Source organism: Phaseolus vulgaris, chromosome 8 (genome assembly GCF_051622355.1).
Source record: "Phaseolus vulgaris cultivar YP4 chromosome 8, ASM5162235v1, whole genome shotgun sequence".
NCBI lineage: Eukaryota > Viridiplantae > Streptophyta > Magnoliopsida > Fabales > Fabaceae > Phaseolus > Phaseolus vulgaris.
This window is the reverse complement of record NC_143505.1, coordinates 22,364,801-22,391,663: the sequence shown is the minus strand read 5'-3', so window position 1 is coordinate 22,391,663 and position 26,863 is coordinate 22,364,801. Positions and strand designations below refer to the sequence as shown.

The 26,863-nt window shown below is 33.5% G+C and overlaps 4 protein-coding genes across 4 annotated transcripts; 1 reads left to right on the top strand and 3 right to left on the bottom strand.

Annotated features, from left to right (window-relative positions):
• Positions 1-261: 261 nt before the first annotated feature.
• On the bottom strand, positions 262-2,351 carry LOC150025513 (uncharacterized). The gene is made up of 4 exons (XM_090294076.1): positions 2,187-2,351; positions 2,015-2,107; positions 434-793; positions 262-336 (listed from the first exon to the last, which is right to left on the bottom strand). The coding sequence occupies exons 1-4, from the start codon at positions 2,349-2,351 to the stop codon at positions 262-264; spliced, it is 693 nt and encodes a 230-aa protein (XP_090150202.1).
• Positions 2,352-11,147: 8,796 nt separating this feature from the next.
• On the bottom strand, positions 11,148-14,760 carry LOC150025512 (uncharacterized). The gene is made up of 4 exons (XM_090294075.1): positions 12,508-14,760; positions 12,117-12,425; positions 11,919-12,024; positions 11,148-11,840 (listed from the first exon to the last, which is right to left on the bottom strand). The coding sequence occupies exons 1-4, from the start codon at positions 13,581-13,583 to the stop codon at positions 11,148-11,150; spliced, it is 2,184 nt and encodes a 727-aa protein (XP_090150201.1). The 5' UTR covers positions 13,584-14,760.
• On the bottom strand, positions 13,608-14,772 carry LOC150025511 (uncharacterized). Its single transcript, XM_090294074.1, has 2 exons — positions 13,738-14,772; positions 13,608-13,643 (listed from the first exon to the last, which is right to left on the bottom strand). Exons 1-2 carry the CDS (start codon positions 14,770-14,772, stop codon positions 13,608-13,610), a joined length of 1,071 nt encoding a protein of 356 aa, XP_090150200.1.
• A 2,403-nt stretch (positions 14,773-17,175) lies between these two features.
• LOC137824866 (beta-glucosidase 24) lies at positions 17,176-24,383 on the top strand. Its single transcript, XM_090294073.1, has 17 exons — positions 17,176-17,413; positions 17,865-17,959; positions 18,634-18,658; positions 20,803-20,873; positions 21,109-21,234; positions 21,301-21,361; positions 21,485-21,543; positions 21,645-21,720; positions 21,817-21,894; positions 22,013-22,100; positions 22,213-22,450; positions 22,714-22,829; positions 22,935-23,152; positions 23,242-23,276; positions 23,355-23,457; positions 23,552-23,645; positions 24,215-24,383. Exons 1-17 carry the CDS (start codon positions 17,176-17,178, stop codon positions 24,381-24,383), a joined length of 1,890 nt encoding a protein of 629 aa, XP_090150199.1.
• The last annotated feature ends 2,480 nt before the right edge of the window (positions 24,384-26,863 follow it).

Here is a 26,863-nt window from a genome sequence, read left to right as displayed (position 1 = left end):
ATTTAATTCTATTTTATAATTTGATTTTATAATATTAATTAATTTGATATTATGTTTCATAATATATATAATTAAGTTATAACATAAACTAATTTCATAATATATTTAAAATTGAGAAATATAATAATCAAAAGATGAGTTCATTCATTCATTGAAATAACAAAGTTGGTAATGTCAAACTAATCCAAACAACAAGTAAATTAAATTGTCAAAATGTAAATTGTTTCATTTTCTAAACATATTACAAGTAAATTCTCAATCCTAATTTGTCTTACTCCCTCCACTTGATCTTATATTCTGGTTTGGTGATGGAGCACCACTAGCAACATCCGGTGCCTGGAATAAGTTAAAATATGTTTAAAATTAATTGACAATTTTTAAAAAATAAATGAAAACAATATTATAATAAAATTTTAAGTATAGTAATTTATACCTCATTAATAGATGCTTGTACCAAATTTGTTGCCATTGCAGCAAAATGTTCCGGCACGTCTGGTCTAGAAGCAATGTAGGCTAGCATAGTATGCATTTGGCTCCTTACAACTGCAAGTTCAGTTGCCATCTTTTCTACCTTTTCTTCAACATTTGTTGAAGACCCACCACTAGAGGAACCATTATTCATATTGCTTACCCTTGTTGTGGATTTCCTGAAAGCAAGGGTAGGACAAGCTCCATATGAAAGTCCTCTAACCCTCCCTGGATGCTCCTTTCCAAAAATGACACCAACAGGATCATTTGGAGATATATGTGATGCAGTTTCTGGATTTTCCAGCATTAACTCATCAATTTTATCCTACATAAAAATGGAAGCAACCAACTTTAATGTTCGTCTTCCCAAAACAGTCCAAGACAGTATCCAAAATAGCCCAAAACAATCCAAAACAATATATACCCATGGTAGAGACAATATGTTCCCAAAACAGTCTAAAACAGTCCAAGACAATATCCAAAATAGCCCAAAACAATCCAAAATAGTCCAAAACAATATATACCCATGGTAGAGACAATATGTTCCCAAAACAGTCCAAGGAAGTATCCAAAATAGGCCAAAACAATCCAAAATAGTCCAAAACAATATATAGCCATGATAGAGACAATATGTTCCCAAAACAGTTCAAGACAGTATCCAAAATAGCCCAAAACAATTCAAAACAGTCCAAAACAATATATACTCATGGTAGAGACAAAGTGTTCCCAAAACAATCGAAAACAATTTAAGACAGTATCCAGAATAGCTCAAAACAGTCCAAAATAGTCCAAAACAATATATAGCCATGATAGAGACAATATGTTCCCAAAACAATCCAAAACAGTTCAAGACAGTATCCAAAATAGCCCAAAACAATTCAAAACAGTCCAAAATAGTATATACTCATGGCAGACACAATATGTTCCCAAAACAGTGTCCAAAACAGTCCAAGACAGTATCCAAAATAGCCCAAAACAATCCAAAATAGTCCAAAACAATATATACCCATGGTAGAGACAATATGTTCCTAAAACAGTCCAAGACAGTGTCCAAAATAACCCAAAACAGTCCAAAACAATCCAAAACAGTCCAAAACAATATATACCCATGGTAGAGACAATATGTTCCTAAAACAGTCCAAGACAGTGTCCAAAATAACCCAAAACAGTCTAAGACAGTATCTAAAATAGTCTAAAATAGTCCAAAATAGTCCAAAACAATATCCAAATCAGTATCCAAATCCAAAATAGTATGTCTCAAAAATAGTATATACAAAAAACAATTACTCTGTTCAACATAAAGAAGAAAATGAGAGGTTCAAAACTGATATAATTAGAAGTTACCCCAATCTCCATAGCTTCATCATTAACATACGTGCCATTCTTCCTCTTGTGTGTGATCTTCCACATCTCAGCTCGGCCAATGTTCCTACCAGTCTCAATTTTCTATACATTCCAAAAAGGATAATATAATTACAAAAATACATAATATATTATAAATCAAAATATATGCCAAATTCACAAAGCTACATATATGTAAATATACCAGATTATCCCTCCTTCTTGACAATGCCATAGCTCCACCAGTGTGAGGAATAGTTTGTTTCTTTCTTATCTCTCTATTCCTGTTACACAGTTTCTACACAATAAAATGAAATCAGTTTTTGCAAATTTAAAATCAAGTTGAGTGAGAAATATATGAAATGAAAAGTATGTACCACTGTGGAAGGCTTGAGACGATAATCCACAAATATAGCCCACTGCTCCATGTTAAGACCATCTGGAACATTCTTTATCAAGTCATTTCTGCTTAACACTAGGTCATAGAATTCATTCCAGAGCTTGCATCTATACTCCCTCCACAATTTGCCAATTTTGAACATAACATCTCTCTTAGCGAGATCTTCATTTACCATGAAGCAAAAACGACTCTTCAAATAATACAATTGTTAGTCCACATATATATTCAAAAACTGAAATAAGAATGTACATATTTAATGTTTTATTGAATGTAGGGTCAATTACCTTCAGTGCACTCTCCCATATAGTATCCTTGTAAGTATCAGGCACAGATGACCAACTTTCAAAACTTATAGGCAACAATATATGATTTGCTGCTAGCTGTCCACAAACTCCAGCAAGCAAACCACATGCTTCTCCAATGGGTTGAAAGATATCATCATAGTTGATGGAGATCAAGCTCAAGAGGACATGGAGGCCAATCAACAAGATCAAGAAGAGGTGGAGGCACAAATGGAGGACGCCCATGGAGGTCAAAGTTCACCTCAAAGGATTACAAGAAGCATGTTCAAAGCTTTGGGAGCTAGAGGACATTTATTTTCTCTTTTTGTAATTTCTTTAGTTGAAGGTGCTTAGAGGGAAACATTAGAAACCTCTTTTGTTTTAGCATCTTTTAGGCTTTAGTTAGGAGCTTTAGGAGGGGGGTGTATTAGTAGATAGGTGTAGGTGTAGTTTTTGGGAGGTGTCATAGTAGAAAAAGGTCACACCTCCCATGTGACTTGTTTTTGGTGGGAATTTCAAATGAGTTTATTTGAAATTTCCCACCTATTTTTTCAGCACCTTAGGCTATAAATAGAGGTGCTTCCTTTGTAAAATTTAGATTGGAATTAATCTAAGAAAACTCTACTCAAATTTTGAGTGAACTTTGGAGAGCTTTGAGCCTTCTTCTCTAGTCTTATCTTGATGGATCAATGGAGTCCTCAAGGGGCGGCATCACTCTCATCTAGGAGCATTCCACACTTCTAGTGGCGAGATCATCCATCCTCCTTCCATCTTCATGAGCAATTCTTCTCTCCTTCCTTTCTCCTCTTTCTATTGTTTGTGTTAGCTTGTGTTCTTGAGTTTTGGTTAGATGTTCTTGCTGTTTTTATGAGTTTTTGGTTCAACAATTTTATAATTCTGTCCATTCATCTTGTTCCTTTGCTTTTCTTGCTCATTTGTTAGGTTCAATTTGACTATAATTGGTTCATCCAAATGAGTTTGGGATTTCGTACTAGTTTTTGGTGAGTTCTTGTCTTAGAACAATGATCCAACTCTAAGAAAAGTGCCTCTATAATGTCCAACTCAAGGTGATTCCTAAGAAGGTCAAGAACCTTTCTCTATATGGCTAGTGGAATCACATCATGTGGTATCATGAGTCTTAGGTTCATTCTTGTTTAATTGTTGAGTTGTGTGCACTTTATTTCAAGAGCTCTTTTAATTTCTTGCAATTTAAGTTTCTGTTTTAGAATTTTAATTGAGTATTCTTGTTGTTTTTCTTTTACACCAAGTGCTTGTGAAAAGGTTTATGGCACTCATAATTCTTATGAGTATGGTTGCTCTTTTGGAATGGCATTATCCTTCCTAGAGTTTACCTTAAGCTTCCTTTCACTTGTTGTTAAAATTTGTGATGTGTCTTTTAATTTTGTAATCATATTTTTGTCTTAGTCATGTTATTCCATAATTGTCATTACTTCTAGTAGTACTTTTATTGCTTTGATTGTTTCTTGCTTTGGTGTCATATAATTTTCTGAATTGATGTTGATCCTTTGTGCATTTTCTTTTTAGAATTGAGTTCATACTTGTATTCTAGACCTATACAAGTTCCAATACATCATTTTCTATTATGTCTTTGCTAGTTCATCATCCTGTTTTTTATTCCTATTAGGATTCCTCTGTTTCTGAAAAAAGTGCTTACTGTTTTTCCTTATTGCAATTTATTTACTTACTGGAAAATTCTGAAATTCTGGATTTGATATATTCAAAGTGTTAGAAATAATAGAAAAAAGAATCAGTCAAAAATACGAAGTACACAAAAAATGATAAATAAAATAAAAAAAGTGTACAATTCTGCCGAAAAAAATACGGTAATCTGGCAGCGATTTTGAAAAATTTATTTCTCTCAATTGGCTTACTGTTTTTAATTGATTCCAGTGCCATTATTGAGTTAACATCTTGAAGTTTCTGTGTTTTAAATTTCATAATCCATTTCGCTCTACATCATTCCATTTAAATCAGTGAATATCAAGCACAGTTTGCCTTTTAAAAAAAAAAAATTCCAGTAGCTAATTTTTTGTTTTCTTCATCTACTCTAGAACTTTTCCTTAAGTATTCTTTTGTGTGCCTACTTTTCTCATTGAGTTCTTTATTTTCTTGATTGTCTTTCATTCTTACTCTTTGAGTTTGTTTTACATATAGTATTCCTTTTGCAATTACCTTTCCTTGCTTATACCTTTTCTTGTTTGTCTTTATTGTTTCATTGGTTTTGTGGTGGTTGCTCTTGAGATTGGTGTGCTTGCTTTGACATATTTCATTTGAGGATTCCAAGGCCTCAAGATCAGATTGGTGCAAGAACATTATTTCTTTGAGAGTGATCTCTTTTTTTTCAGCCTCATTTCACTTCGGCAGTTTCATTGCCAAGCTCACTGTTTTTGCTAATTTTTTAACTTGTTTGCTGTTTTGTGTGTTTGCTGTTTTTAATTACAAATGGCTGGATTTTCAAGTGATGCATCCTACAAGCAGAATTCTCCTTCCAAAGCTTCAATTCTTGGTGAATTACATGAAGCTCAAAGAACAATTAGACGGTTGGAGGGGAAAATGCAAAAGATGGAGGTCCAACAAGCTAGACCATCTCCTTCTATCCATGATGGACATCATTCTCATAGACCATCTTCAAGAGCTTCTTCAAATGATGTTGGCTGTGAAGATGAGCATAGGAGAAGGAGACCTCCACCCCAAGTCCATGGACAAAGACATCATCACCAAGGGGAAAGAATTCACTACGGCAATGGCTTCTATCATGATGCAAAGTCCAAGCTTCCTTCGGTCAAGTTACCTTGTTTTAATGGTTCTAGTGATCCTAATGTATATTTAGATTGGGAGGCTAAGTGTGAACAAATTTTTGAGATCCATGAGATCCAAGATGAGCATAAGCTCAAGCTAGCCACCCTAGAGTTTAGTGATTATACCATGAAATGGTGGCATGGAATTGTAAAGGACATTATCTATCACAAGGGTCCTCCCGTGGACTCTTGGAACTCTTTAAAGGATCACATGCGCGCTACGTTTGTGCCCCCACATTTTAGGAAAGACCTCATGTTGAGACTCCAACGGTTTCAACAAGGCACGCTAAATGTGGATGAATATTATAAGGAGCTTGAGACGCTTGTGCTTAAAATTGAATTAGAAGAAAGTGAAGAAGCCATGGTTGCTAGGTTTGTGAGTGGTCTTAGGAAGGATATTCAAGACATTGTTGAGTTACAAGAGTATTCATCATTGGGCTCTTTAGTTCATCTTGCAATGAAGGTGGAAGCCCAACTTGCAAAGAAAAACTCTTTTAAAAATGCTTCCAATGATGGATACTACTCCAAGTCTTGGAGAAACAAAACTTCTTTTTCTAAACATCCTTCCAAAGATTCTTCTTTCAAACCCAAGGAATCTAAGCCATCAACTTCTAGACCAAAGTCTCCCACAAGAACATCTAATACTAAATGCTTTAAATGTATGGGATATGGTCATATTGCTGCAAATTGTCCTTCCAAACGAAGTATGTACATGCATGAGGGCATTGTAGTTAGTGAGCATGATTCGGATTCTCCTAAGCATTCATTGCATTCTCATGCATCTAGTGAGGAAGAGAGCGAATGTCCACTTGAAGGGGACTTGTTAGTTGTGAGAAGACTTCTTGGACAAGTTTCACAACCTTTTGATGAAAGTCAAAGGGAAAATATTTTCCATACAAGATGTCTTATTCAAAACAACATTTGTTCCTTGATAGTGGATGGGGGTAGTTGTGCAAATGTGGCTAGTACAAGAGTAGTAGATAAGCTTGGATTGCCTACTATCTCTCATACAAAGCCCTACAAATTACAATGGCTTAGTGAAGTAGGAGAAATAATTGTTAATAAACAAGTCCTCATCCATTTCTCCATTGGAAAATACAAAGATGAGGTATTATGTGATGTTGTGCCCATGGAAGCCACTCATGTTCTTTTGGGAAGGCCTTGGCAATTTGATAGAAAAGTTTTACAAGATGGCTTTACCAACAAACTATCTTTTGAATTCCATGGTCACAAGGTTACTTTAAAATCTCTCTCTCCAAGAGAAGTCCATGAGGACCAAGTTATCATGAAGAAAAAGAGGGAGAGTGAAAAAGATAAAAAAGATAAGAGTTCTAAGCCTACACTCCTTGTGTCTAGGCGTGAAATTGAAAGGGAAATAGTGGCTCATCATCCTCTTTTTTTAGCCATCCCTAGAACTCTTAGAGTAGAATCACTTGTTGATAGTTCTCATTGCTTGGAAAATTTGGTAGAAGAGTTCCAAGATGTGTTTCAAGATCCTCCAAATGGACTTCCACCTTTGAGAGGGATTGAGCACCAAATTGATTTGATACCGGGCTCTTCTTTACCAAATCGTCCAGCATATAGGACCAATCCAAGTGAAACCAAGGAAATTCGCCAACAAGTTGAGGCTTTGATTGAGAAAGGGTGGGTGCAAGATAGCATGAGTCCTTGTGCTATGCCTATCATCTTAGTGCCAAAAAAGGATGGCACATGGCGAATGTGTTCGGATTGTAGGGCCATAAATAACATAACCATTAAGTATAGGCATCCCATACCTAGACTAGATGATTTGTTGGATGAATTACATGGTTCTAAAATCTTTTCAAAGATTGATCTTAAAAGCGGCTACAATCAAATCCGTATCAAACCGGGTGATGAATGGAAGATGGCTTTTAAGACCAACTTTGGTTTATATGAGTGGTTAGCTATGCCTTTTGGTTTAACTAATGCACCAAGTACCTTCATGCGCCTCATGCATCATGTTCTTAGACCTTTCATTGGTAAGTTTGTTGTGGTTTACTTTGATGACATTCTCATTTATAGCTTATCTTTGAATGACCATAGGTTGCATGTTAGGCAAGTTTTGGAAACCCTTAGGAAGGAACATTTGTATGCTAACCTTGCTAAATGTATGTTTGCTCTTGATCATATAGAATTCCTAGGTTTTGTTGTGAGTTGTAAAGGGGTCCATGTGGACAAAACAAAGGTGGTGGCCATTCAAAATTGGCCTACACCGAAATCTTTGAATGAGGTCCGAAGTTTTCATGGGCTTGCTTCTTTCTATAGAAGATTTGTCCCAAACTTTGGTACCATTGCCGCACCACTCAATGACATAGTGAAAAAGGATGTGGTATTTCATTGGGGAGAAGCACAACAAAATGCTTTTGATACTTTGAAAGAAAAATTGACTAATGCTCCCATCTTGGCCCTTCCTAATTTCACTAAGACATTTGAGATTGAGTGTGATGCTTCAAGCATAGGTATTGGGGCTGTTCTCCTTCAAGAGGGCCACCCCATAGCCTATTTTAGTGAGAAATTGAAGGGAAGTCATCTCAACTATTCCACCTATGATAAGGAATTATATGCACTTGTTAGGGCTTTGTTTACTTGGCAACACTATCTTTTTCCCAAAGAGTTTGTGATACATAGTGATCATGAATCTCTTAAATATTTGAAAAGCCAAAACAAACTTAACAAGAGGCATGCTAAGTGGGTGGAATTCATTGAGCAATTTCCTTATGTGATCAAACACAAGCAAGGCAAAATAAATATTGTGGCGGATGCTCTTTCTAGAAGATACACCTTGCTAAATCTTTTAACCTCTCAATATCTTGGTTTTGATCACATTAACGAACTTTATCATGATGACCTTGATTTTTCTCCCATCTATCAAGAGTGTCTTAAAGGAGGACACAAAGACTTTTTTATTCAAGATGGCTTTCTTTTTAAAGGAAAATGTCTTTGTGTTCCCCAAAGCTCTATTAGATTATCTCTTGTTAGAGAAGCTCATGAGGGGGGTTTCATGGGACATTTTGGGGTTGCTAAAACTTTGGATGTGTTGCATGAACATTTCTTTTGGCCACATATGCATAAACATGTTCATAGTTTGTGTGATAAATGCATAGCTTGCCGCAAAGCTAAGTCTAAAATGCATCCCCATGGTCTTTATACTCCTCTTCCTATCCCTTCAATGCCTTGGGTAGATATATCTATGGATTTCATCTTAGGCTTACCCAAGACATCAAAGGGAAAGGACTCCATTTTTGTGGTAGTGGATCGTTTTTCAAAGATGGCTCACTTTATTCCTTGCCACAAAGTGGATGATGCATGCCACATTGTAAACCTCTTCTTTCAAGAAGTGGTTCGCTTGCATGGGATTCCTAGGTCTATAGTGTCCGATAGAGATCCTAAGTTCTTGAGTCACTTTTGGAAGACCTTGTGGGGCAAGCTTGGAACTAAGCTTTTATTTTCTACCACTTGCCACCCACAAACTGATGGTCAAACCGAGGTGGTGAATAGAACTTTAGGACAACTATTGAGATGCTTTATTTCGGGGAATCCTAGAGTGTGGGAGAATTTACTACCCCATGTTGAGTTTGCATATAACCGAGTAGTAAATTCTACCACCTCCCATTCTCCTTTTGAGGTGGTCTATGGGTTTAATCCTCTAACACCTCTTGATCTTCTTCCTATTCCCCTTCTTGGATATGTCTTGTGCAAAGATGGGGATGAAAAGGCTTCTTTTGTGAAAACTTTGCATAAAGACATCAAGAAGAGAATTGAGAAGAAGGTTGGCAAGTATGCTGAACTTGCCAATAAAAGGAGAAAAGCATTGTTGTTTGATGAGGGCGATTGGGTTTGGCTTCACTTGAGGAAGGATCGTTTTCCTACTCAAAGGAAGTCCAAACTAATGCCTCGAGGGGATGGACCTTTCCAAGTCCTCAAGAGGATTAATGACAATGCTTATGAGTTAGATATGCCTGATACATTCTTAGGTAGTCATACTTTTAATGTCAGCGATCTAACTCCCTTTTCTGTAGGTCTCCAGAATTCGTGGTCGAATTCTCTCCAACTCGGGGAGTATGATGGAGATCAAGCTCAAGAGGACATGGAGGCCAATCAACAAGATCAAGAAGAGGTGGAGGCACAAATGGAGGACGCCCATGGAGGTCAAAGTTCACCTCAAAGGATTACAAGAAGCATGTTCAAAGCTTTGGGAGCTAGAGGACATTTATTTTCTCTTTTTGTAATTTCTTTAGTTGAAGGTGCTTAGAGGGAAACATTAGAAACCTCTTTTATTTTAGCATCTTTTAGGCTTTAGTTAGGAGCTTTAGGAGGGGGGTGTATTAGTAGATAGGTGTAGGTGTAGTTTTTGGGAGGTGTCATAGTAGAAAAAGGTCACACCTCCCATGTGACTTGTTTTTGGTGGGAATTTCAAATGAGTTTATTTGAAATTTCCCACCTATTTTTTCAGCTCCTTAGGCTATAAATAGAGGTGCTTCCTTTGTAAAATTCAGATTGGAATTAATCTAAGAAAACTCTACTCAAATTTTGAGTGAACTTTGGAGAGCTTTGAGCCTTCTTCTCTAGTCTTATCTTGATGGATCAATGGAGTCCTCAAGTGTCTAGTCTTATCTAGGAGCATTCCACACTTCTAGTGGCGAGATCATCCATCCTCCTTCCATCTTCATGAGCAATTCTTCTCTCCTTCCTTTCTCCTCTTTCTATTGTTTGTGTTAGCTTGTGTTCTTGAGTTTTGGTTAGATGTTCTTGCTGTTTTTATGAGTTTTTGGTTCAACAATTTTATAATTCTGTCCATTCATCTTGTTCCTTTGCTTTTCTTGCTCATTTGTTCGGTTCAATTTGACTATAATTGGTTCATCCAAATGAGTTTGGGATTTGGTACTAGTTTTTGGTGAGTTCTTGTCTTAGAACAATGATCCAACTCTAAGAAAAGTGCCTCTATAATGTCCAACTCAAGGTGATTCCTAAGAAGGTCAAGAACCTTTCTCTATATGGCTAGTGGAATCACATCAATAGTTGACAACCATACGTATTCCAATGGGCAAATTATGAGCATCCCTAACCTTGAGCTTCGTTTTCTGAGTAACTCCATGCTCATCTATAAAGTATAATACATTAAGGTATCTGCAATGAAAGTAATTAAATGAAAAAGAAAAACACAACAACAAAATTAACATATGTTTACCTATAGTATCAACAAACCAATAGTGGTTTGAATATCTGCCTTTTTTTGGTGCCACCCTTTCTGCTTCAGATTCTAATGTATGCGGTTGTGCAGATTGAGGGGTATGTGGTTGTGTAGACTCGGATGTATGTGGCAGTGTAGACTCAGATGTATGTGGTAGTGCAGAGTCAGATGTGTGTGGTTGTGCATACTCAGATGTGCCTTCAGGTTGTGCAGATTGTGAGATTGGTGGTTGAGTAGACTCAGTTTGTGGTAGTGCTGCTGATTGAAAAGTAGGTTGTAAATCTCGTGGTTGTGCAGATTTTGAGATTTGTGGTGGTGTATGTCCAGATGCTTGTGGTAATGGAGATCCAATATGTGGTTGACCAGATTTAGTTATTTGTTGACGTGTAGTTTGAGGCGTGTCATTAGGTTGAACATAGTTCCTCACAAATGTGTCTGAACTATGTCCACCAATTGCCTTAAGCAAGTTCTTAATCCTCTTAGGCTTAGGCATATCTGCACATAAAAAGGAAAGAATAAAATACAAAAACAAGATACAACAATGCATATCAAAGTACATAATCAAATAGATGTGCAACTAACAATAACCATACATGTGCAGTTTTATTAACAAACCAAGCTTATTATTACTCTGACATTGAGTCATTTTCATGAAGTTCGTGATCATTGTTGTCCTCGTTTAATAATTCATCATCTTCATCATCCCTAAACAATGGCAAATGTTCAGACTCGCTAAAAAAATGGTTTAAATCTTGTTGTGGACATGGTTCCAGTTCACAAACTTCATTATCTCCTTCTCCCATATGATACAAGTCTCGTGGTTTCAAGTGGACGACAATTTTCCAATCCTTGTTAACTTCATCATTAACATAATATACCATTTCAGCTTGTGAAGCTTCAATATATGGATCATGCTCCTCACGATCTCCCATGTGAATTAATCTTGAAAAATTAATAGAAGTAAAACCCCACGGATTCTTTCTAAGCCCCCTATCTCTTGTGGTGTCATCCCATTTACATTTGAACAATGTCACTTTAAAACGACCATAGTAATTAAGCTCAATTATATCTTCTAATTTTCCATAGTATGCCAAATCCGCTTCCCTAATGTTTTGATCAGCCATACTTGCAACACATGATGTTGATGAAGTTAAGTAAACTCCACTGTTTTGGGTTTTTAACCCATGTTCTCGACTTTCGGTCCTAAACTTGAATCCATTTACATTGAAGGCAGAAAATCTTCTAGCATGTGGAGTCGGACCTTGAGATAGATACTTGAGATCATTTGACACTGTACTTGAAATGTCTGGGTTATTAATCTACAAAAATAAGGATTGAATGTGTGAACATATGTTACAAACTATAATAAAACAATTATAAAAACAGTTTCTACGTACCCTTTGAGGAAACCAATTCATGAAATCCTTATTAACAATCCTTTCTATCTCTATATTTGAAATTCTTCTCCCTCTAGACCTCCTTCGCAAATGACTTTTAAATTCCCTAAGAAAATAATCATAACCAATGTGTTACTAATGATTCCATTAAGGACACATTTTGAATATAATTAAATTTATAGTTGTGTTAACACTCACTGAATGAAAGGGGTAACTTCAGGGCAATTAAATAACACATATCGATGTGCTTGAGTTCTTTGCATGGTTGACAACTCAAAAGTTGAAGAGGCACTTACTACTCTACCAATTGGTGGGAAAATGGTACTCAATTGTGGCATATTTGTATTACAAGAATCATCCACACGTGAAGGCCTGTTACTTCTTGTCTCAACCCCTTCCATATATTCAGAGGTAAAGGTCAGAACCTCTTCAGCTAGGTATCCTTCGGCAATGGAACCTTCAGGTTGTGCCTTATTTCGAACATATGATTTTAAATGTCCCAAATACCTATAAAATAATTTTTCAATTAGGATAATCAAATATGAAGCTTAAAATAACTTCAAAATCTATGTGTGCCAAAAACATTTACCTTTCTATGGGATACATCCAACGATAATGAACCGAGCCTCCAAGTTTGGCCTCACCAACTAAGTGACAAATTAAGTGCACCATAACTGTAAAAAAGGTAGGAGGGAACAACATTTCCATGTGGCAAAGAGTTTCAATGATGCGGGACTGAAGTTTATCAAGTTCGGTTTGGCTTAAACTTTTGCCACATAATTGTCGAAAAAATGAACATAGTTCTACTATCACTGCAGTCACATTGTTTGGTAAAACATTACGTATGGCAATGGGTAGTAAATGTTCCATAAGAATATGACAATCATGACTCTTGAGGCCAAAAATCTTTCCAGCTTTCAAATCAATACACCTTGAAATATTACTCGAGTATCCATCTGCCATTTTCACATCTTTCAGTGTTTGTAAAAACGTTTTTTTCTTTGGTTTTGACAATGAAAACACACTTGGCCGAAATCTTCCTCTTTCATCTGGCCAAAGTTCATTCCTTATACCCATTTCTTTAAGTACCTTTCGGGCTTTTAAATTATCTTTTGATTTCTTAGGGTCATTGAGTAATGTATACAAAACATTGTCACAAACATTTTTTTCAATATGCATGACATCTAGACAATGGTGTAACAAGTTCGTCTCCCAATAAGGAAGATAAAAAAATATACTTCTCTTTTTCCATTGTTCTGCTCCAACAACTTCAAGAACATTCTTTCCCCGACCCCTTTTACTTGTATCCGTAGGTTCTAATGGTTTTCCAAATGTAACATTGATACCCTCAACTTGTTTAAATATGTCTGACCCTGACAAATGTTCTGGTGCTTCCCTTAGTTCAGTTCTTCCGTCAAAAAGAGAACGACTCAATCTGAATCTATGTTCTTTATGTAAAAATCGACGGTGTCCCATAAAGCTGTATTTGCCCCTATACAACAAAGAAGACTCAGTGTCAAAGTTACAAGTTGGGCAAGCAAGACCAGTGTGCGTGTTCCATCCAGATAAATTGCCTAGGCCAGGGAAGTCACTAATTGTCCACAACAAAGCCGCTCGCAATGTAAACATTTCTTTTTTTCGAATAATCAAAAGTTTGCACTCCATCGAACCAAAGCTCCTTTAATTCTTTTATGAGTGGTTGTAAGTATACATCAATGTCGTTTCCTGTCATTTGTTTTCCAGGAATTATCATGGATAGGATAAAAGAGGTTTGCTTCATACACTCCCAAAGAGGACGATTGTATGGGATGAGGACTACTGGCCATATACTATAGCTTGTACTCATGGTTCCGAAAGGGTTGAAGCCATCACTAGCTAAGCCCAGTCGTACATTTCGAGGATCATTTGCAAATTCTGGATGTAATACATCAAATGCTTTCCAAGCCTCGGAATCTCTAGGATGCCTCATCAACCCATCCTGGTTATCCTCTGATGCATGCCATGTCATAGATTCAGTTGTCTTAGAACTCATAAACAATCGTTGCAATCTTGACTTCAATGGAAAGTAACGCAAAATCTTTGCATATTGTTTCTTATCTTTATCTTTCCACTTAGACGTTTTGCACCGTTTACATTCTTCTAAGCTTTCATTCTCTTCACCCCAATATAACATGCAATCTTTTGGACAAGCTGGTATTTTGACATAATTAAGACCAAGTTTGTTAATCACATTCTTGGCCTCATAAAATGAGTTAGGAAACTTAGCATGTTCAAATGCGTCCTTTAGCAAGTTTAGAATCATGGTCATTGCTTTATCACTCATTCTACACATGCATTTGATATGATACAACTTCAACATGAATGATAACTTTGAATACTTGGTACAACCTTCATATAGTGGTTCATTATTGTCCTTCAACAACGCATCAAAGTTTGTATTTCCTTCACCATGCAACATATCATCTTGTACACCATCATCTTGAGTACCCTCATCAATGTGATCATCGTGGTGCCCCACAAACCCAAATGCATCGTTCAACATGTCTTCCATTGGATTATGAGATTCTATGACATCTTCAATGACATGCGCACTTGGAACAACCACAGACTCATTTCGACTTAGTCCTTCACCGTGCATATACCAAGTTTGGTAGTTTTGAGGAAAAGTGCTACATGTTAAGTGTTCTTGAACTACATCCCTTGTTTGCCACTTATTGAAACCACACTTTGAACACGGACACTTTATGACAAGACCATTAGCATGTCCAAATGCAAATTCCAAAAATTCATTCAAACCATTTGCATATTCAATGGTGTTTCGTGGTTTAGAAATCCAACTTTTATCAATTGGCATGACTACAAAACAAAACACCATAACAAAAAATTACTTACATAAATGTGTTAACTACATAAAATAGTTAATCAGAACCTACATTTACCAAACTAGCTTTTGGTAAATTTTATGGGTCACACAAACAAAATTTTAATTATACAACCAATCTATACGCTTCAAAACAGATCTGGATGGTTGAATATAAAGTTAGATCCAAACCAATTTGCAAGTTGGTTTGGATCAATTGTTGTCTCTATGAATTTCTTAATCATTCTATAAATAATCATTATCAAATAACCATTATAAATAACCATTATCATTCTATAAGCTAACACAATGCAATCAAAATTTAAGTACGTGCAGGTCATCTTCAAATTAATGAAACTAAGTCTGTAAAGGCTAATATATAATAAAAGTTGAAGTAAGACATGAACCCTTGCTTTTTGTAGTTAACAATTCATATAAAAACCGACTCATGCTTAAGTAGAATAAAAATAAATGGCTAAACCTGTAATAAATTCCTGGGGTTGAACCTGAATTTGCAATATTATCCGGGAACAGTATGGTGTAAGAAATAAAATAGACCTGCAAGAAAACAAAAAAAAATAACACGTTACACATTGGAAAATACATAAAAATAACCTTTAAGATATAATTTTTAAACAATGCAGACATACAAGAACAAGTTGAGATAATTCATTTTATAGAGTTCAATGGTGTCAATTGATCCAAATAAAATACTTTTTGTAACGTAAATGTTTTTTTGTTCAATGTTGTTTATTCATCTTATCTAAAGACCAAATTTGAAGCTCCAATCCCAATTACGCTGCAGCATCTTATCTAATCCCAATTACGCTGCAAGCCACTTAGTTAGGACCATGCATGGCTTCTCATTTTTCCTATTTTCCCACTTTCTTAGCTTTTCATCGTGGAAAGCAAGCCACTTAGTTAGGACCATGCATGGCTTCTCATTTGTCCTATTTTCCCACTTTCTTAGCTTTTCTTCACCCAAATTCTATCTTAAAGGATCCAATCAATAATCCATAACTCACATTCATGTTCCCTTCATGTTCCTATACTGCTTTGGGACCAAACCCAACACAAAAAAACCAATGGATCACTGTCACTGTTTAACCAAATTCTCGTGAAGCAACTTATCACATGCACAGAAAAAAAGTCATTGCTTCCAAGTTGTTTACATCTAGTTTATTCATAAATTTATTTGGTGGAGCATTTGATGGGCATATACTTTTATCAAAGCATAAAACTGATTGATTCTTCCACAGGAATATTACGGGCCTCTTCCTTTTACCCCGATCATTACCAACCCAAAAACCTACACATATGGTCTAAAGAAACTATTGTTTAAGGTCCCCTCAATACCACAATTCAGCACTCATTATGTTACTTGTGCAGTAAAACCAAGTATAATAAAAATGATGGTGGCAGCGTCTAAGAATTTGAATCCAAAGCCGAACCTCCCTTCCACACGCTAGTTTACTGATATGTAGCGACTTCACATTCTTCATCTTCCATGACCCAGCATGAACCAGCAACGGTTGTTGACATCCAATATACCTTACATGGCCACCTGCAGGGTTCATTAACAATGTTCCATTCCTTATTTCATCTGCATACCCAACACAAACGCTCTACACCCTTGCTACCATTCTTTCAACCATACTTCCATTCTGTTTCCATTCTTCTATATTCTACATTCCAGCAGCAGACCACAATTTGATTTGTGTACTTCTACATTCCAACGTATACACACCAACAAATTGAATGATTAAAACAGAATTTCTGCAACCAAATTCAAGATCCTTTCTCCATGTAGCTCCCAAGGTGATCGTGCATACCACTTACTCTGCTCCACACACAAAACCTCATAATTAAAGCTTCTTGCAAATGCTGCTACCGCCACTCTACCTTGACCTGCACAAACCACACAAGCATTCTTTGTCTAACATCAAGCAACTTCAAACCTCCCTTTTACACCTCCAATCGGCTTCTAGCTCCAAGTCTGGCATCAGAGTTACCTGGAAGCCACCTAGCAAACCCGATCACCCTTGGAGCAGCACCTTCAGCCAGCACCTGCTCTGTTTAACTCTCAAATGAGTGATATGGAAACTCTCAAAGTGAATTAAGAGATCCTTGTGTTGAACAGAACCACAAAATCCAAACCAACGAAGTTATTGGTTTCTAAAGAAGAAAACGATCTCATTGAGAGATAATGAGCATTCCTTCCACCAACGAATCCCAAATCTGCTAACGATTTTAACCTATAACAATTTCAAACAATACACTCCCAAGACAGAGGTTTAGGGTTTCGTGAGCACAGACCTGAAAAACCTGGCGCGAAGGCGGCAATGGCGGACTCAGGGTTTCTTGAAGGTCAGAGGAACAACCTTGAGCGGAGCGGCAATGGCGGACAGAGGGTTTCGTGAAGCTCACCTGAGGGTTTCGTGGGTCGTGAAGGTTGCGTTAGCGGAGAAGGAGAACAGAAAACGGTGCTGGTTTCATGAAGACACTACAAGACGGTTTCAAAGTGGGAGACAATGTTGGTTTCCAAAGAAGAGGAAGACAAAATGCTGCTGGTTTCATGAAGACACGAGGGAGAAGAAGTTGGTTTCCAAAGTGGGAGACAAGGCTGGTCCAAAGAGTGGGAGACAAGGCTGGTCCAAAGGCTGGTCCAATACAAATTTAATTTTTAACAAATTTTTTATTTTTTTTAAATGAAAATAAAGAGGAATGGTATAGGAGGGAAAGCAAACGCGGGAATTTTATTTTGGAGGATAATTATGGCGGTTAAAAATGCCATATTCTAAAGGATCATTGTGGTGGTTACTAAAATGTCGTATTATACGGCAGATTGTGGCGGTTATTAATAACCGCCATATTAAAACCGCCGCATTATACAAGTTTTTTTGTAGTGTATGGTTGAGATTTTTTATCAAGAAGGAAGATTTGAAGCCAAAAACTCCTAACCCAAGAAACTCCTTTTTGTATATTTGTCATCACATCTTGAGGTGACTTGGAAAATATGTTTCATTCTTTATATAATTTTTTATTTTTATGATTTTGAATTGGCCTAATGTTTTCCTTTATTTTAGATATCATGGTTGGAACTAGTCAAAAGGACATGAACAACTTTAAGAAGCTTCAATTAAAGTGTCAATTTGTCACAATCAAGAAGAAGAAGAAAATGGTAGTAAATAAATTCACCAACATGGCTCTAAAGTTGGCCTAAACTCTACAACTAGTAGATTCTATATCGGTCGACCCCTCTTGATAGGTATTGTTCTCGTTATTTGAAATAACATAATCTTGTTTTTGGTATTTTTTGGGGAATGCCTTTGTTTTTTTGTTATAATTTAACCATTTATTGTTGCTTGCTAAAATTCTTATTTGTGTTAGTGTTGATTAATAGGAGTTAATTCAACTCTTAGGTCAAAATGACATAGTTTGGCTGAACATGCACTACAAGAAAATCATGAAATAGAAACCAACTTTTAAAGACCAAAATAACTAGTTACAATAGTAACTAAATTAGAGACCATTTTAGAAACTAAAAAAAATTGGTTTCTAAATTAGTTTCTATTATTGTTAATAGTTTCTAAATTAGTATCTAATTAGCAACCAAGGTTTTAGAGACCAAATTTAGAAACTAAATAATTGGTAGTTAAAACCTTGGTTGCTAATTAGATACCAATTTAGAAACTATTTAACAATAATAGAAACTAATTTAGAAACCAATTTTTTTTTTAGTTTCTAAAATGGTTTCTAATTTAGTTACTATTGCAACTAATTATTTTGGTCTCTAAAAATTGGTTTCTATTTCATGATTTTATTGTAGTGATGTATTTTTTTTGTATGGTTTAGATTGAGATTATTGCAATTTATCCAGGCAAGGGTTATTGATAGACTTATTCGTCAACATCACATTATTCTTTTTATAGAACTTGGGTACCTTTCCTGGAATTTTTTTATTTTTTTTTAGATAAAGCTTTTCAAGTTTGTTCTCTATGGAAGTCACATTTTGTTGGGGCCTTTGTCTGAGATTAGTTGTTTGGGATATTCTCAGGAATATTTCTTATTTTATAGGAAATGTCCTTTGTCAAATTCGAATTAATTAGAGTAAATCTAAAGGGGGTCATGTTTGAGTGAAACATCCTTGGTCAAGTTTACATTATTTTAAAGTTCGTTTCAGGATGGATCATGTTTAAGTGAGTGTCCTTAGTTGAGGTATTGTTATTTTACAATTTCAATAGGAATCACATTCAAGTGAAGTGTCATTAACCAATGTCTCGTTATTTTAGAGTATATCTTCGAAGGGGTCACATTTAAGTGAAGAATCCTTGGTGGAAGTCTCATAAATTTAGAATTCATCTTGGGAGGAATCTTGTTTAAGTGAAGCAACCATGATTAAGTTTCATTATTCATTGAAAAATATCAAAGACTCATTAAAACCTCTCTTATGATTTACAAATTTAATTGAAATAAAACTTAAGATGATAATGTTTAAAGTTTGCGGGATTTATTTTCCATTAAGGTGTTATATCTTATACACGCCATTGTTGAGGCTTTGACAAATTCGGAAGGGTCACTCCTAGTTTGACGCAAACTTGGCTTTCAATACATCCTTGCACGCACTGTTCATCATTCATCATACTAGGTCACCTTGTCGAAAGGCTCTAGAATTGAACTTAGAATTGTAGCATCATACTACTCTTTGTTTGCATGCATTCTTTCAATTTTTTTGCTTTATTTCATAACTCTTTAACAAGATCTAAGTCAATCCTTAAGCCTTTCTTGTTCAATCTGAGGTTGAATAATTCTTGGCATAAGATTAACCCTGTTATCATGACATTCATCCCATTTGCTAGCTAGTTTATTAGATGATTTTTATGTTGTAATTTATCAAGTAGAATGATAAGCCTATAATATTTCAAGTAGTTATTCACTTCATTTTCCTTTTGTAACCCTTAGTCTCTTCTCTTGAAATTTGTTAGGATGACTTTGTTTATCACCTTAGCCTATATTCATTTTTCTACTTTTATTTGACAAAGTTGATCATATGTTAGATACCTCTGTAAAATTCTCTAATGCCCTTTATCAATGATGATGGACCCTAAAACAACATATCATGTTCTTTCCATTAAAAGTTTTGACTTATTTGTAAATTATCAATTTATAAAAATAATAATGAAATAAAAAGGGAAAAAGTTTAGTATTTATATTAGATTTTAATAAAACTTGACAATGAAATGTCCAATATCATTAACTCAACTTTTATTTATTTATATATATATATATATATATATATTAAAAACGGGTGTTACAACAAAACATTAAAGGTTTATAGGTTGTAAAAAGAATAATAAATGTGATTTTAGTATTGTCTAACTGTTGTTTTCAATTGAAATTTAATAGGAAAATAATAGTTGTTTCTAAACGTCAAAAATGGAGATTTTATCACCTTCGAGACTTTGGAAAACTATTCTGACGATTTTCATTTTACTTCCCGGCTCGTCTGCTAGGGTTCAAGGTTTGAATTGCATCAGTCTTTTAGTGCTTTTTATCATACGAAATTTTATGAATTGTACTATATAGATGTACAAAATCCTATATTAAATATATATATATATATATATATATATATATTATGCATTCATGAATTATTGAAATCTATATTACTTGTTTTTATTTACCATATTTGTATTACTACATCTATTCCGAAATTATTGACTTGTCATTTTATTTTAAAATTATTAAATTTTTGACATATACACCATTTTAAACAACAAAATTTGATTTTGACGAGGAATAATGTCCTTACAACCCATTGATAAAGCACTTCAAATAAAAATAAATAATTTTTGAATATAAAATAAGAAGATGTTAGATTAAATATCTCAAACGCTTTTCAATTTAGTCTACTAATATTGGAATTAATAGTTTTAGAACAAAGTGATTATTTCTAAGGCAAGAACACTATGCAATTGCTGCTAAAGTGTATTGTTTAAACAATGTAAAAAATTATGATTGCAGATTCACACCTTCACAAAACGTTCTCCTCCTCATCTGACTGTGTTACTGGTTTTAGACTTTCCACAGCCCAGGTACTACAGTGTTGTAATAATAAAAATTATGTTTCAAGTATAACTTTTTTTAGGTTTTTTTTTTTTAAAAAAAATCATGTTAAACATTACTAAAGAACCTTGTATCTCAATTATAAAAAATGGAGGAAGTCTATATTGTCCATTTTGTCATACAATACACAGATAGGAAAATATTATTGAACATGGATAGGAGAAGCAACTATACAAAATGTAACAATTTTATTGTTGAACATAGATAGGAGAAACAACTACTAGTCCTTATGATTCTTCTTTGGGAGATCAACAAAAATTTTACCACTTTCCAAAACGGGAATCATTTCCACCCAACTTTTTGTTTGGAGCAGGAACTTCAGCCTTACAGGTACTAAATTTTTTATATAGGTATTAAGGTAATTTTTCATTATGTTAATACTTAATCTTAATGTAGGTTGAAGGAGCAGCTTCTGAAGGAGGAAGAGGACCAGGAATCTGGGATGATAGAATTAACCGTAACAAAGGTAAGCATATATATGTTTTTATGTTATAAATTAATGAAGTACTTAATTCTCAAGATATGTTATTATATTATAATTTTTTTAACTTCTTTTTATTACTTTTTCCATAACCATCAGGATCATTTATTGATGGTGATAAGTTTCCTACGATGATCCAACATTATAACCGATACAAGGTGAGTCACCACAAGTTACATGATGATATATATGCTTGTGTACAAAAACATATGTTGGTATTTTTCTATTTTATATGTTTATTTTGTTAATGATCTTGTAGGAAGACGTGCAACATTTAAAGTATCTTGGAATAAACTCTTACAGAATGTCTATCTCATGGAGTAGAGTCTTGCCCGGTAAATTTTCAAAACAAGAAATTTAATATAGGTATTGGTGATGATAATAAGAATACTTACATATTTTTCTCTTCGTTTTCCAACTAAAAAATATAGATGGAACCATAAAAGGAGGTGTAAATCAAGAGGGTGTTGATTTCTACAACCATTTGATCAATGAATTACTTGCAAATGGTATGTTGTAGTGATTATTTTTTTTCCAAATAAGTAGAATTAGAGAGACTTTAATAAACTATAATGCATACAAAAATTGTTTTTATTTTTCTTAACTTGATATTTCTTTTAAATGTAGGCATAACACCTTTCGTGACTATCCTACACTTTGACTATCCTCTTGCCATTCAAAAAAATCTTCATGGCTTTTTGAATAGCTCCATTGTGTAATAACTTTCTACATGATCTCTTCTAGATATTGTGCTTTCACGAATTTGATTGAACAATATAGATTTTTCAATGATGCTCATTAGGATTATAAAAAAAATAAAATTTCAGGAATTATTACAAGGATTATTGTGAACTCCTTTTCAAAACATATGGAGATCGAGTTAAGCATTGGACTACAGTAAATGAGCCACAAATTGTAGGTTTATTTACTTACATGCATGGTTATGATAATGATGATCCTGAGCCATGTCAAGCTACCAAACTTTGCAAACAAGCCTATACGGTTGTTCATAACTACATCCTTTGTCATGCTACAGCAGTGAAGCTATACAGAGAAAATTTTCAAGTAAAGTATCTTTTGTTATTAGTTTTGTGTGGTACATTGCCTCAAAATATATTTATAGTTTCATTTTAAAAGTCACTTTTTCTATTACATATTCACTATGTGTGTGTGCATTATGCATAACCAATCTTTAACTAATGCTAAATCAAAATAAAAAATTCAATGATGTAAGGGTTGTAAACAATAATGACATTATCAGAGGTTATTTGTATGAATTTTGAAGAAAAACAAGTTATTCTCTAGTAAACATTTGCTACATGATGAAGGCAACACAAGGGGGAGAAATTGGACTTGTTATTGGATCTGAAAGTTTTGAACCCTACAGCTCAAAATTAGAAGATGTGGCTGCTGCTGAAAGACTTACAGATTTCCTTATTGGATGGTTAGTTCTATTAATTAAGCCTTTTTTAGTTCAATATCTTAGTTCTATTTCTTTAACTATTGACGTATGAACAAAGTTATCGTGTTTATACATTTCAACAAACAGGATTTTAGACCCAGTAGTCTATGGAGATTATCCAAAAATCATGAGAGAATTAGTGGGGAATAGACTACCCAATTTCACAGAAGATGAGAAAAAAATGGTCGCAGGAAGCATAGATTTCATTGGAATTAATTATTACACTTCTCATTTTGCTAAACATGAAACAAACAAAACAAATATAACTTTATCAGATAATTATGATGCCTTAGCAAGATCAGAAGGTGAGTTTTTTCTTACTATATTCTACTAATTGGATTAAAAGAGACCATGATGGATCAAATCAATAATTCTTCTCTATTTTTCTCTATAGATTTCAATGCAGAAGGAAACTACCTTGGTTACTTGGTGAGACAATCATTAGAAGAATGTTATAGGTTAATAATAAAATATTTTTTAACATTTTTGAATGTTCATATTTTGTAGGATAAGCGTAGTCACACTTTTGTCTATTCAGAAGGATTATATAACATTTTACAACACATTAAGAAAAAGTACCAAAATCCCAAGATCTACATAACTGAGAATGGTTTGTGAAACAATGATTCATTATTTTCACATTAAATATCTATAATTTCAAATAAAAAAGACTTTATAATATGCTTTTGTCATTCTTCCTGTAGGTATTCCTTCATTCAACATCACAAATCCATTGAAAGATATACATCGGATCAAATATTTAGCCACACATTTAAATTATACCAAAGCAGCAATTGAGTAAGTTCTCTATTATATAAGTATATGAAACATTATCAACTATTATTTTTGAAATGAAATCTTCTTTTTCTTGGTATGGAAATATATATTATGTTATATTATATCATAGCATAATATGGAAACATAAATATTTACAAAATGAATATATATATATATATATATATATATTTGTTTTATATTTTTCCTTTTGTTATGGTGTCTATTTTTATTTTGTAAGAGGAAAATGAATAAAAAAAACTTATTGTTAGATACATTTGACAAGTGGTTAAATATGTTTTTGATTTAATGAAAAGTTAATTGAGAGAATGTTAATAGTTTTTTAATGATTTATAAGTTGATATTTTTAATTAATAATTATAGTTATATAATTATTTAATTTCAGAAGGTCAAGTTCATTGAATATTTATTAGATGCAAATGTTGAAAACAAATGTCTATAGCCGGCCAAATATTGTAAATTTAATGTTCCAATTAAGGTGATTTTACTTACAATATTTCTTGAATGAATGAGTGTGTTGGATGTTGTTAAGTAACCACTAATGTTCATGTTTTGAATGTTTTTATCAATAGCAATGGTGTAAGAGTTGGTGGTTATTTCGTATGGGCTGCATTTGATACCTTTGAATTCAGAGCTGGCTTTTCCCAGAATTGGGGAATTATTCATGTTGATTTCAAAAATAATCTCAAGCGTTGCCCAACGATTGCTGGTAAATGGTACAAGAGATTCTTGAATACATGATATTCCACACTAAAACATTCTTAAATTTCACTCGGAAAGAGAAATTAGAAAAAAAAAAAAAAAAAGAGAGAGAGAGAATCAAGTGAGGGATTCTATTCTATAGTCTTTTTTTTCTCCCACTTTGTGTTCTTGATGCTAAAATAGAAATTGTGTTACATTATGAACATTAGTTTTCAAAATCTTGTTTTCCCCTTGTTTCATCCAACTCAAATGAAATTAATTTTGACATAAAGATCTATCAAAATTTACTTTAGATTCCTTATGCTCAAGTTGTTTCGTAAAACCTAAGATTAGGTGAGCTAAATTGTTTCATGAAAAAGAAAACCTTCTCCACAAAAACATAAAAAAAAAAAATTATGTATAATTTTTAGCAGGGGAGTTAAAAAAAACTAAGTTGTTTTAAATTGCACTAAATTAAATTACAAAAAAAAACACTGAAATGTTTTTTATGAAAACCAAACCAATGGAATGCCCCCACTGGGAAATTAAAGATGTAATACCCTCATTTGAGGTTTATTTAGTTAATCCCAAAATATGAACAAACAAGTGATATTGTGCATCTATCTAAGTAATGTTATACTTTTGATTTTGTTAGGGTTACAGTGGAAAATTAATTTAGGCATTTATTATAAAAAAAATTACTCCAATACTAAGGTTGTCAATATTAATGTTTAATATAATTTTATAAGATTTTTACAATTTTTCGTATTAATTCTTGACCAACCATTTTAGAAAAATTGACGTGATCATTGAAGCTAATAGCCGAGCAATAGGAGTTGATTTTGTTATTCATAGTTGACATATTCTTGATTGATGTTATTAGTGATGGCATTGTCGAATGTAAGATACACTAAAAAAATATATTAAATATAAATTAATATTACAAGAAAATTATGAAATAAAAACTAATTTTAGAGAAAAAGAATAATTAGTTGCTATAGTGATTAAATTAGAGATCATTTTAGAAACTACAACAAAATTTGGTTTCTAAATTAGTTTCTATTATTATTAAATAGTTTTTAAATTGGTATCTAATTAGTTACCAAGGTTTTAACTACCAATTATTTAGATTCTAAATTTGGTTACTAATTAGATATCAATTTATAAATCATTTAACAATTATAGAAACTAATTTAGAAACCAAAAATATTTTTAGTCTCTAATTTAGTCACTATAACAACTAATTGTTTTTTGTTTTTAAAATTGGTTTCTATTTGATTTTCTTGTAGTGTAATCTTAAATACAAAAATAATTATTGTTATTTGACTAAATTAGAGACCATTTTATAAATTAAAAAAAGTATTGGTATCTAAAATAGTTTTTATTATTAATAAAAAATTTATAAAATAGTTCCTAAATTGGTATCTAACCATTTAACTACCAAGGTTTTAACTACTTATTACTTTATCTTATAAATTAGTTTCTATTAGTCTTTTAGAAACTAATTTAGAATATAAAATATTAGTAGTTAGAATCCTGGTAGTTAATTTAGATATCAATTTAGAAACTATTTTATAATTTTTTTTATTAATAATGGAAACCACTTTAGATACGAATAATATTTTAATCTCTAAAATAGTATCTAATTTAGACAATATAGTAACTAATTTTTTTTGTCTCTAAATTTTGTTTCTATTTGATGACTTTCTTGTAGTGATATTTGATTAGTAGATCTTGGCCTTCCATAGATTTGAGTAGCTTCAATCCTTTGACATTAAAACTTGTCATTGCCATATGAAGAAATTATCATCATAGAGAGATTGGCGAATGGAAAGTGTGAGAAAGAAAAGAAGAATAAGATTTAAAAGAAAAATGGAAGGTGGAGGAGAGAGGAGAAGTCATGGAAGAGACTAAGTAGCTCTCGTTTATCTCATGCAAAATATCTATTTTCAAAACAACGTGATCTTTTTATAAGTAATGAAGTAACTCGTTTAAATGCACTACAAGAAATCTAAACTTAGCGTCTACTAAAAATCGACACAAACGATAAATAATCAACACCAACTTATGATTAGCATTCGTTTTGGGTTGGTCAAGAAACCAACAAACAACTTCCCATAAGTGGATGTTATGACATTTGTGTCGGCTCCCAATAGACATTACTAGCTTCAACTAAACTTACACTAAGACAAACGTTATATAGTGAACATTAATTAATTATGGGAACGTATAACTTCAGATTGGTGACTCAAAAATTATAAAATTTAAATATTTATTGAAAGATAATATTGATCTAGTCCATGCTAATACAATGAAATATTAAATAAGTTAATTATAGTCTCACAAAAATTCACGCTATAAAGGATAAATAGAAATAATAAATATACTGTTTCAAGAACCTTCTAGGTGTTTATGCGAATGGGGCATAGGGTTGTTGGAAAGGAAGAGAGTGAAGAATGGAGAAACTTTCAGGTGGGGGAACAAAGAAGAGTTCAAAGCAGAGGACGTTCAGAACGGTATGGAGATTAAGGGGCTGCAAA

Coding starts and splice junctions, on each gene's coding strand:
- LOC150025513 (XM_090294076.1), bottom strand. CDS start 2,351: ATGTTCAAAATTGGCAAATTGTGGAGGGAGTATAGATGCAAGCTCTGG. Junction 2,108..2,186: donor GTCTCAAGCCTTCCACAGTG/GTACATACTTTT, acceptor TTTATTGTGTAG/AAACTGTGTAACAGGAATAG. Junction 794..2,014: donor CAAGAAGGAGGGATAATCTG/GTATATTTACAT, acceptor ATTTTTATGTAG/GATAAAATTGATGAGTTAAT.
- LOC150025512 (XM_090294075.1), bottom strand. CDS start 13,583: ATGGAGTGCAAACTTTTGATTATTCGAAAAAAAGAAATGTTTACATTG. Junction 12,025..12,116: donor GAAGTTACCCCTTTCATTCA/GTGAGTGTTAAC, acceptor TTATTTTCTTAG/GGAATTTAAAAGTCATTTGC. Junction 11,841..11,918: donor TGAATTGGTTTCCTCAAAGG/GTACGTAGAAAC, acceptor TTATTTTTGTAG/ATTAATAACCCAGACATTTC.
- LOC150025511 (XM_090294074.1), bottom strand. CDS start 14,772: ATGCCAATTGATAAAAGTTGGATTTCTAAACCACGAAACACCATTGAA. Junction 13,644..13,737: donor CAAGCTATAGTATATGGCCA/GTAGTCCTCATC, acceptor AACAAATGACAG/GAAACGACATTGATGTATAC.
- LOC137824866 (XM_090294073.1), top strand. CDS start 17,176: ATGGCGGACAGAGGGTTTCGTGAAGCTCACCTGAGGGTTTCGTGGGTC. Junction 17,960..18,633: donor TCAAGAAGAAGAAGAAAATG/GTAGTAAATAAA, acceptor TGTATGGTTTAG/ATTGAGATTATTGCAATTTA. Junction 21,362..21,484: donor CTGGGATGATAGAATTAACC/GTAACAAAGGTA, acceptor CATAACCATCAG/GATCATTTATTGATGGTGAT.